We start from the raw sequence: 10436 nt of genomic DNA on the forward strand, positions 1-10436 counted from the left end.
CAATTAATTGGAACAATCACGCCCGTCTCCCTAAACACTGCGTCTCCTGTCGCCTGAGTCAGCAGAGAGGAGAGTTCAGGATGAGAGCAGGAATCCGCCATGAAAAACAAGAGTGTCCCTGGAGGCGCAGGGAGCTGCTGCTGCTGCAGAGGTGTCGGAGACCTGAAGTGAAGCACGACGGCTGGTTTCCTCATTATTGTTTTCTGTTGGGATGACTGAAGCCTCCTATTTTCTCCACTAACACCACAAATCACATGTGTTTTATTGTTGGTTAATAAAATTGCACGTGAGGTGATAAATCATGCAGCGCAGTCACAGTTGTCACATTGGATCAGTTTCAGTCAAGCAGCGGTAAACACACTGAATCACAAAGTACGGAACCTAATTAGTGAAAGACTCACTTTAAATAATTTTGGAAATTACTGGAAAAAACAAAGTTGCATTCTGCTCATTACTGAAATTACCTAATTTGAGATATCTGCAATAAATTCTCAGTTAAACACAGTGCGTTAGAGATAAAATAAGATTTATTTCCACAAAGTATAAAGTTGTACATAATTTAAAAAAAACAAGATTATCCATAACTTTAAAAATGCAAAAAACATCTTTACAAATGTGTTTTTTTTGTATTAAACCTCAACTCATATATCGATTAATAATGTGAATTTATGAGTTAAACTGTTGAACTGGGGTCCTCTGTAATGCCCATGAGGCAACATTTCCCAAAAACTAAGAGTGAAATCCTTCAGACATATTTAAACGTGATGCTCAGAAACAGATTAATCAAAAGAAGAGAAATCAGATGCATATATGTAACAGTTTATGAATACTTTATGAATGGTATTTTGTTTGTATTTGTCTCACCTGAATTATGTTCCACAATTTACACCCAGCATCTTCCACTGATCTGCATGTGGCTTCTTGTTGAATTACGCGGCATCGCAGCCTACCGTGCTACGTTCCCCCAGCAACCGGGCAAACATACTAATCGCACAGATCATGACAAAAGATAATAGGCTACTTGAAGACAGACAGTTTATATAAATCAAGTGCAGATACATACATACACAAATACAGAGCAGGCATTATTAAAATAGTGCTTTCACAAAAACATATATGGAGCAAAAAAAAAAAAACTCCTTTAAAAAGGTTAAGACTTAAAAATATTCTTACTTTATATTTGTGTATTCAAAATACAAAAGTAAGTTTTAAAGCGTAAATGCACTTTAGTTGGAAGCAAAATCTAAAAGATGTCTAAAGAAGATTTTTCCTGACGCCAAACTCAAACCAACTGTTGTTTTACCACATGAGAGTGACTCAGCCTCCAGATTCCAGTGGGAAGGAGCCAAAGCAAATACTGGGATTTGAATAATGAAGTTTTCAATACCTGCCTTTGTGGTATCAAAAAAAAAACCAAACAAACCCAGTGTCACATTTTAATTGGACGCATTAAAAGCAGATACTGATCAAAGTTTACTTTCTAAACTTTTCAATCATGCAACAGATAGTAAAGTGATACTCTGCAGAGGAATTATCTGCTGTAACCTCATATCTTGCTAAAAATATTTTAGTAAAATAACTTGGCTAGAATTTCTGCAGCCAACACTGGAGTCAGATTTTTCTTTTTCTGACTTTTCTCTAAACTTTACTTCATTCTCGTGCGATACTGTAGTTTTACCCTTGCAGGCCTCTAAAAAGTGTGCTTCAAAAAAAATCAAAACTCACAGTTAGTATCGAACCTGTGACACCGGGCTGCAAAGACAGTGCATTACTTCATATTAAGGGATCAAGAGAAGAAAAACAAAGGTCAGGAACCTCTGAATTGTAAACAAGAAGAAGAAAAAAAAACAAAACAACATTCACAAAAACACATTTGCTCATTTATCCTGATTTGATTCACAGTATTTAGATACACAATCTCACCCACAACTACAATCATTTAGACATAACCTGCTCCTGTTTTAATCCACCTATTTTGATCATGTTTATTAAAATTAATCTCTAATTAATTAGGAAAAGAAGCTTGTAAGCTAACATGGCTGGCTAGCCTAAGCAGGCTGTTACCCTCCCCCCGTTAGCTCACTCTAGCTACAACATAGACACAGCAGATAACATAGCAGACTCCATGTTAAAACCACGATAATACACTCTGAGGTGTCATGACGTTTACTTTCCGATATCACAATATGTCTTGGTGTTATTTCTCAATTAACAACCACTGTCTCGGTGTAAACAACATGTATTCCCAACATGAACCGCCGTTCCCTGTAAACATATGCTAAATCCTCCGAGGCTAATGCAGCCAAATTTACCATAATTCATTCTCTGGCAGCTTGAACCGTGCCGTCGGGCTGCAGGGATCACTCACAGGCCTTTATTGTATGTCACAATCTTGCAATCTGTTGCCATGGCGATCTCTGGCTCCAACTGATTCACGCTGATCTGTGGGAATCAAAGCAGAACAAGAAGGTCAACAGTGCAAGCGGAGATATTTGGCATAAGCTGTCAGATATAACAAGTTTACATCCTGTATGCGAGTATGCTGTACACGCCTTAATCATCCACATGAGCTGCTACTTAAAGATTTGAAGCCGTTTCATTTGTAACTAAATATTTCTTAAAGGCTTTAAATGTTCCATATTTACTGCTAATGTGCAAAAAGCCAATTTGGCAGATTAAAGTCTAATTTGAGGTTTGCATCTCCTAATATTTGAACTAGAGACAGATGGCTGTTGGAGTTGGAGGCAGAATCCTAATCAGACATCTTGGTAGGTGTGAAATGGGGAAGTGGGACAAATTGAGTAGGCGGGGGGTCCAGGGGAGCCGAGCATTCATGTTGCTTTTTGGGGAGTTCTTTTTTTTCATCTGCTATCCTTGCGAAAGTGCAAAAAGGACTTGTGAGAGAAAAACAGGCCCCTCTGTGGAACGGGAGGCAGCTTTTCACAGGACCGTTGGCGGCACATATGTCTGAAGTTTTTTGCCATATGGCTGTCTGAGCTATTTCCAGTGGTAATTAAATCCTAAACATTTTAAAGCCAGAGCCGGTTGGCTTGTGTCAGCGAGTCATTTGGCAGAGACGAGACAAAGACAGAGATGGAGTGAAAAACAACATCATGCCGTAGCCATTTAATGAGTAGAATGACACATACTGAGCCAACGAGGCTAAAGTTAGATCGCAGCCTGCTAGCCTGGATGGCATCAATGACTGAAGGCAAGAGAGACTCTGGGCAGATCATAACAGAGCAGGTTATGTCTCAGAGGGCTACGCCTCATTAGGAGAGAGCCTCCGTGAAGCTCAATGGGAAACGTTCAGGAGGTCAGGCGACTCCGGTCATCAACATCAGTCACTGAAACTCAGTCACAGCAGGTCCAAGCTAAGCAGTTAGCATTTAAAGAAGCAAAAACAAATATGAATAAAAGGAGCTCTTGGGATCAACAGATATGACATTGACTCCGATATTTAATGAGTTAAATCAGTTTTTTATCAGATTTTTTCTCTGAGAATCTGCACTGTGAATCACATGTGTTAATTCAAAAACATACAATACCAATTCTGTTCCAGCTCATGAAGGTTTTTACATTTGCTTTTAGCATCTAGCTGCGACAGCTGTTTGTTTGTTTGTATCAAAGAACAAACTCAATAGGAAGCATGAGCAGGTGCAGCGAGTCCAGCAGTGACACCAAAACTACGAAGATGCAAAAGCTGAATATTCAACAGTAGAAAACCCACAGTAGTGGCCTGTATTTGGTTTTACTGACGGATGATTATTGCAGTGCAGAAGCTCCAAAGCAAAAATCACTTCAGACCAAAAATGGAGACAAAATTAAACATCAATCTCACAGACTGAACTTCAGACGAAGCAGTTATCAAATGATGTCCTGTTGGATCTAAGAGGAAGGACGTTCATGGGGTGAAGTACCTGGGACATCTGTGGGAAGAGACTGATGGCGAGAGGCAGAGCCAGGCCAAAGGCAGCGAGACACACCAGGCTGTGGACGGGCAGGACGAGCCTCCGCTGTCTCTGCAGGAGGGGGAGCCTGGTGGGACACAGAAGGACAGAGAAACACTTTCACTTTATCCACTCTACAGTAAAATGTACAGGATAGACAGATGGTTCTCATTGGTGAAGAAATGTGTGTTCAACAAGAACACAAACTGTACATTTATTAAACACAAGTTCCAAAGACTGTGCAACTAAAAACTGAAGCCTTGAAGAGATAAAGCTATTTTTGAATGTTAAAATCGTGTGAATTCTGGCAATTCAACTTATTTGTTAGAACCAATTTTTAGGTTTTGGCCAATAATGTAATGGTCACTGGCAGAAAACATGTGAAAACATTGATGATTAGAGCAAAGCAACCATCAAACCGTCCTGACAGCAAAACGCCAATAAATGACAAATACAAGTCAGCTAGGACATAAATTAAATAAAATAAAAAAATACATGCAAAGTAACATTTAGCAGGCAGCTAACGCCTTTAGCTAAATGTCTTCACAACATTATGAACCCACTGTCTGAAATGAGGTAGAAAGTTGAAAGAAAATAAGTTTTCTATTTAAAATGAATGTGAGAACATTAGAAATCCAGATGTTACATGACAGACCTTAATGGCATCTCTTTATGAACTTTAAGCTTAAAAGAACCCATGAAGAGCTACCACCTTTCAATGAGACGCATCTTTACACTGTGAAATGGTGATACTGAGTGAGTTGTGCATCCAGGAAACGACAGTTCAGCTGAATCTGTTGCAACCATCGAAAAATCTAATGTTTTGTCACATTCAACACCATAAAGCTCCAGTTCAGAGTTGAATATTTGCCATTTGCTACACAGAAATCATAAGAGCAGTTTTGCTTTTATTGTCGTTTGTTTAGAATTTTAAATTGTCATTCGGTAAAATGACTCTTTTGTCTGTATAATCCCTTACACCTGTTTGTTTTAAAAGCTGTTGTCTCTATTTGAAGAGACAGATTTTTTTTTTTTTTTTTTTTTTTTTTTTTTAAAAAGGGCTTTTACATCGCTCTATCTCCAGAAATATATTTTCTCGTCTCGGCCCATATTTCTCCTCCCTCCTCGCTGCCCTCCGTAGGATAATCCCCTCTTCAGTGTGTGGGACAGCGAACTCAGCAGGAGCTTGAGAAAGAGCCGCTCCATCTCTCCTCCACCAGCGACGCCTCTCCCCCTAACGAGGAGAGCTACTGCCTAATGAGGGAGCTCATTAACACATATGGCTGCCATGGTTTAATTAGGCTACACACATTCACATACACACAAATGTGCAGATACACATTTTAGGGAACTGGATTACAAAGAGAAGAGTGGAGTTGTGAGGTATGTGAGGAAGCGAAGGTTTGGGCACAAGTGTAAGTCTGAGAACCTTCAAAATCAGGTGGAAACTTAATTTTATCTCAAATTCAATGACACAGTTTTATGTAAAACTGGCAGCATTCACAGGCTCTGAATAACCTGACTAGTGGCAACACTCTGACTGAGGTCGTACTCAGGTTTAACTGTTTACATGAACCTCTGACTGCGCCTCTGTCGCCACGAACAAATGGAGTCACAAAATATCCACGGTGGCTTGTGTTGTCTAGTTCTAGAGATGAATTCTTCTTCAATAGTCAACAGTTTTCAGTAGTTAATAGTTGAGCTGCACAATTAATCAAAATATAATAGAAAACGCAGGAGCTGTTTTGATAAAAATAAAATGTGTTAGCACATTGTTAGCAGCATACAGAGACGCCCCGGCCTACACATCATATTCTCCAGACGTAAAGGGACATGTTTGTTTGGTACAGACCCAACAAAGATCATATCATCAACATTTTTTTTTATTTCCCAGTGAAAATGAAACGGGCAAAAATGACCATTTCAGTTGAAATCGCGATGGTAATATCTGCCAAAATAATCGCAAAATTTGGATTTTTTTTTCTTGCATATCGTGCAGCCCAAGTTAGTGTCAACAGCATGTTCAGAACATCTCTTATTCACGCAAGATTAGATATTCCAAATGTTTCCGGGAGCTTCTCCACGTAAGATTAAGCCGACAGGAAAAAAACTGCCACTGAAACAGCCAGAAAACGTTCACGTGATGCGTTCACTCGACAGGTTTGGTGAAGTTGGTGACTGAAATACAGAGACTGTTGCTTGATCTCTACTCCGGAGCTGTTACATCACTGCGCGAGCTAAGCCTGCCCCCAGGTCAGGTGACTTTGATTATTCCAGCTAAAAGGAATAGTTCGACATTCTGGGAAACGTGCTTACTGTCTTTCTTGAGAAAATCAATCCCACTTTCATTTGTCTGTTAGAACATGAAGCTAGAGCCAGAAGAGTTTCGTCTACAAGAGAGGAAAATCTACCTAGCAACAAAACAAAGCACAAAACAAAGCACACCAAATAATGTTTCAATGTGTGTAAAGTTTTTACAGGGGTTGTGTGTTGTCTAGAGTCTTTAAGCCCTGGCTCCAGGTTAAAATAAATACATATCATTAACACACACACATATATATATGTGTATATATATATATGGAAATAACAAAGTGTTATTGAGCAAATTTCTCAAGATGTCTATCAGACAAAATAATCTGAATCAATGTTTTCAATACACTTGTGGGTCTGCAACCTCACATGAAGAACAGAACCTGCTGTCACTGCGCTAGATCTGCTCTCAGCAGTGTAATCCATCATTGAGGGGCCGCCCAGGGACCCATCTCTGTCCCCTTGTTCTCGCTCCATTGAGAGCCAGTGAAGGCGAGCTGACATGGAGGATAGCTGAGCACTACTCACCTGCATCTACAGCCAACCTCACAGCCCCCTGCTCTCTCTCTCTTTCTCCCTTTCTCTCTCTCTCTCTGTCTCTCTTCCCTTGCAGTCATTCAGCTGCCAGGAATCCCAAACACACCTGGGCAGCTGGCTTCGCTGTCTGAGCCCGCCTGCTCGGAGCAGTCGGGACAAGTGCTGTCAGGGATTTACAAAGATGGCTGCATTCCTCGGCACACCGCAGGCACAGTCAGGCCATCGATCACGGGACGTCCGTATAAACACATTGCATCATTAAGGCATCATTACAGTCATATCACACAACACTGAATCTCACGGTGGAGAGGGTTCAGCGACTGTGTGGGCTTATCAAACAGTTCTGAGCACAAAGGAAACTGTGATGTTGAGATATTCATATTTGTGACTAAAATTTTGGACAGTTTTATTATTAATTTCTTAATTGTCATTTAATTAGGAGTCATTTGTGTTAGTGAATTAATCTGACTTTCATTAGAGGCGAACACCAAAAAGGTTTACCACTTTTATTGCTGCCATTAAAGCCATAATTAACTCTTTAAAACGACAAAAAGCTACTTTATAACACTGATAATGGCAGAGGTACTAAAATCATTTGTTGTTGCTGTTGCAAACGCTGGAGGCTTGTTGTCTCTTTTTCCTATGAAAAATTCTCGGAGGCACATTGTGCCCTGCAACGTGTGCAGCAGCAGCGATATCAGAATTTCAAAGAGACAGAAAAAGACGCCACTTTAAGCACACAACGGCTAAATGGACAAAGAAAAGGGCGCCACCTTTAGAAACTAAAACTCCTTCAGCAGAAAACCCAGGGACAACTCTCTCCGTGCCAAAACAGCATCCTGCTGTGTTTTGCCAAACTGTGAGCTGAAGTAAATGTGGCTACACAGGATGATGATTAAGCTAGTACAGGAAGTCGCAGTTCAGGTACAGTATTACACTGAGGTCATACCGTGGTTGTCTTCTATCATCAAAGCTTTATTACCTGCTGGAAACTGGATTTTTCAGGCCAACACCACGACCTTAAAACACCTGTTAATTATGTAGTGCCCGACAGACATTTCTTAACATAAATATGTAACATACACAAACATTTTTGATAAGAATCCCTTAAAATTGCTTTAGAAAGTATCGTGACGAGGATATTTGCTGAATAGGACCGTTTCACAGTTGAAAAATAAAGCAGTGTACTTTGGTAGACCAACCATGTCGTGGGGGACACTGTTTTTAAAACATATTTTTATGCTAATCCTTTTATTGTTTCTCTCTAAGGTCTAAAGAAGCTCATGCAGTTTGCCTGATTAAAATTAAGTGATGAGGAGTCTCTTACTTTTCCAGAACAGCCATGATCATGGGAGGGAGGACCAGGATCGGCATGGGCAGCACCACTCTGGTCAGGGCCGTCTCCAGAAGTGCCTGTCAGAAAAATCATAAAATAACACCTTAAAAAGAAAAGAAAAAGACTGTTGCTTCTTTCTTTTTCTTTTTGAGAGAAAAAGTCAAAAATTGCAGTTATGTGTTTATACATAGGTGTGAACTTAATTCCTCATCATTTACAAACATGACAGTGTTTATTGATCATGATAAATTCACACCAGGTATTACGTTCTCAGAGCAAATCAACATACATGCCTGGCAGCTACTCTGGATGTTCCCACCACGTTCCCGTCGTCGTCGAGCACGCTGACGCCCTCTGACAGCTCCGAGTGTCTCATGAGCACCACGTTACAGACGTTTGCACTCGCTGCGGAGAGGTGAGAACATTCTTACAGATGAAAGTGAAATTGACATATTTTATTATTTCACAAATGAGCATATTGTCTCTTCACCCTCTCGCTCGGGTGCAAGATCAGGCAGCTTGTACAGTGCTGTCGGGGCGGGAAGGTGTTGGGTTCTTTGCTCAAGATGACTGTGGAAGGCATTAAAAAGGATGAGGAGGTTTAATCCTGCATGGTTTAAATTGTAGCATCATCAGACTGATTAAAGTGGTAATTTATGAAAGAGCAGAGGATGCTTAGCGAATTTTTCCCTAGAGAATAATGTCAGTTGTGGCAAAAAAATTGGCAGAACAATCTGTTTTTCTCATGATCATGAAATAATTATTCTGTGAATTAGATTTCAAACATTTTTAGCCATGCTAGTGTTGTGGCTCTAGAGATGGTAATGAGGGTCTGATGGTTGGATGTGTGGTCCCATCAGGGGTCCAGACTGAAATATCTAACCACTGGATGGTTTCCCATAAAGTTTTGCACAGAGATTTGTTGTCCCCAGATGATGATGAACTCTGAACCCTTGACTTTTCCTCATGTGGCACCATGACATTGACATTTTTGTTTGTTTTTTTGGATCCAAGGAAATGAAGTTTGCTACATACATTCATGTCCCCATCAGAATGAACTGTAATAACTGTGATTCCCATAACTTCACATCTAACCCCATCATCAGGTCAAAATCTTAATTTGTCCCATATGTTGGTTTATGACCAAATACCTGCAAAACCAGTGGTTTAGCGCTAATTAGCAAATGTGGTGAACACGGTAAACATTTCTCCATTAAACATTAGTATATAATGTTGTTGTGAGCATGCTAACATTTAGCTCAAAGCACCAGTGTGTCTAAGTACAGACCCTAGCATGGAGCTATATATATATATATATATATAGTATATATACACACACCAAAATTTAATCAGTTCATCTTTGAGTCCAAGTGAATGTTTTTACCAAATTTTAAGAAATTCTCTCAAGGGGTTACAGAGATACTGCCTTCAGACGGCCAAAACCGTGTTTTGTTATGGTCACCACGACCTTGACCTTTGACCACCAAAATCTAATCACTTCATCATTAAGTCCTGGTTAATGGTTGTGCCAAATTTGAAGATGTTCCGTCAAGGTGTTACTGAGATATCATGTCCACAAGAATGGGACGGACGGACGGACAGACAACCCGAAAACAATATGCCTCCGGCTCCGACTGTCGCCGGCACAGAGGAATAAAAACACCTTAGCCAATGTTCCCGCTCTTCATAAAACTACATCTTCTGAGGTAAAATTAATAAATACAAATATTATTATTAATACAGAAATATTTAAAATAATTCATAACCAGTAAATATTTTCATTTACCACTGTAACACTATTAACCTAGAACACTGAATACATGATGCTGTAATGAAAATATCACATATTTGACACCTATAACTGCCACTGAGTTTCCTTCTGTGACACCGAAACCAAACACCAAAATGTAGTTCATCACCTCCATGTCACGAATCTAAACATCACGCCTCCGTGTGCGACTTTGACTCAAGCAACAGTCAGATCAGCGACGCACAAGGAAACAAAGGTGATTGATAGGTCAACAAACAGCCGTGTTGTTTCCCCCTGTGATTTATTCACGAGAGCCAAAATGAACACAAATGTATGTTAATACAGATGATCCTTTCTCCTTGACTCTAATAGGAATAAGGAAAACTCATTTTAGAGAGTTTAGTGGTGGCGCCGCGAGCCTTTTTAATTTAAGACAACAGCATTCAGAGTTATCTGTGCTAAGGGCTGCAGGGCTGCCGCGTCGCTTTGTGAGGGGAATTCAATTGACTGAGCAAATAGCTCTTTTTACCTACAAGGGATTTTTTTTTTTTTT

The 10436-nt window shown here is 40.0% G+C and overlaps 1 protein-coding gene across 1 annotated transcript in view; it reads right to left on the bottom strand.

Moving 5' to 3' along the window:
* Positions 1-583: 583 nt before the first annotated feature.
* LOC111225621 (sideroflexin-5-like) overlaps positions 584-10436 on the bottom strand; it is a 28618-nt gene continuing 18765 nt past the window's right edge. Inside the window, exons 11-14 of the mRNA XM_022750600.1 lie at positions 8423-8538; positions 8125-8210; positions 3921-4038; positions 584-2442 (exon numbers count right to left, since the gene is read on the bottom strand). Coding sequence (XP_022606321.1) covers positions 2365-2442; positions 3921-4038; positions 8125-8210; positions 8423-8538 — 398 coding nt within the window. The 3' untranslated portion in view covers positions 584-2364. The remainder of the gene's footprint in view (positions 2443-3920; positions 4039-8124; positions 8211-8422; positions 8539-10436) is intronic.

Source organism: Seriola dumerili, unplaced genomic scaffold, assembly GCF_002260705.1.
Source record: "Seriola dumerili isolate Sdu_G_001 unplaced genomic scaffold, Sdu_1.0 BDQW01000149.1, whole genome shotgun sequence".
NCBI lineage: Eukaryota > Metazoa > Chordata > Actinopteri > Carangiformes > Carangidae > Seriola > Seriola dumerili.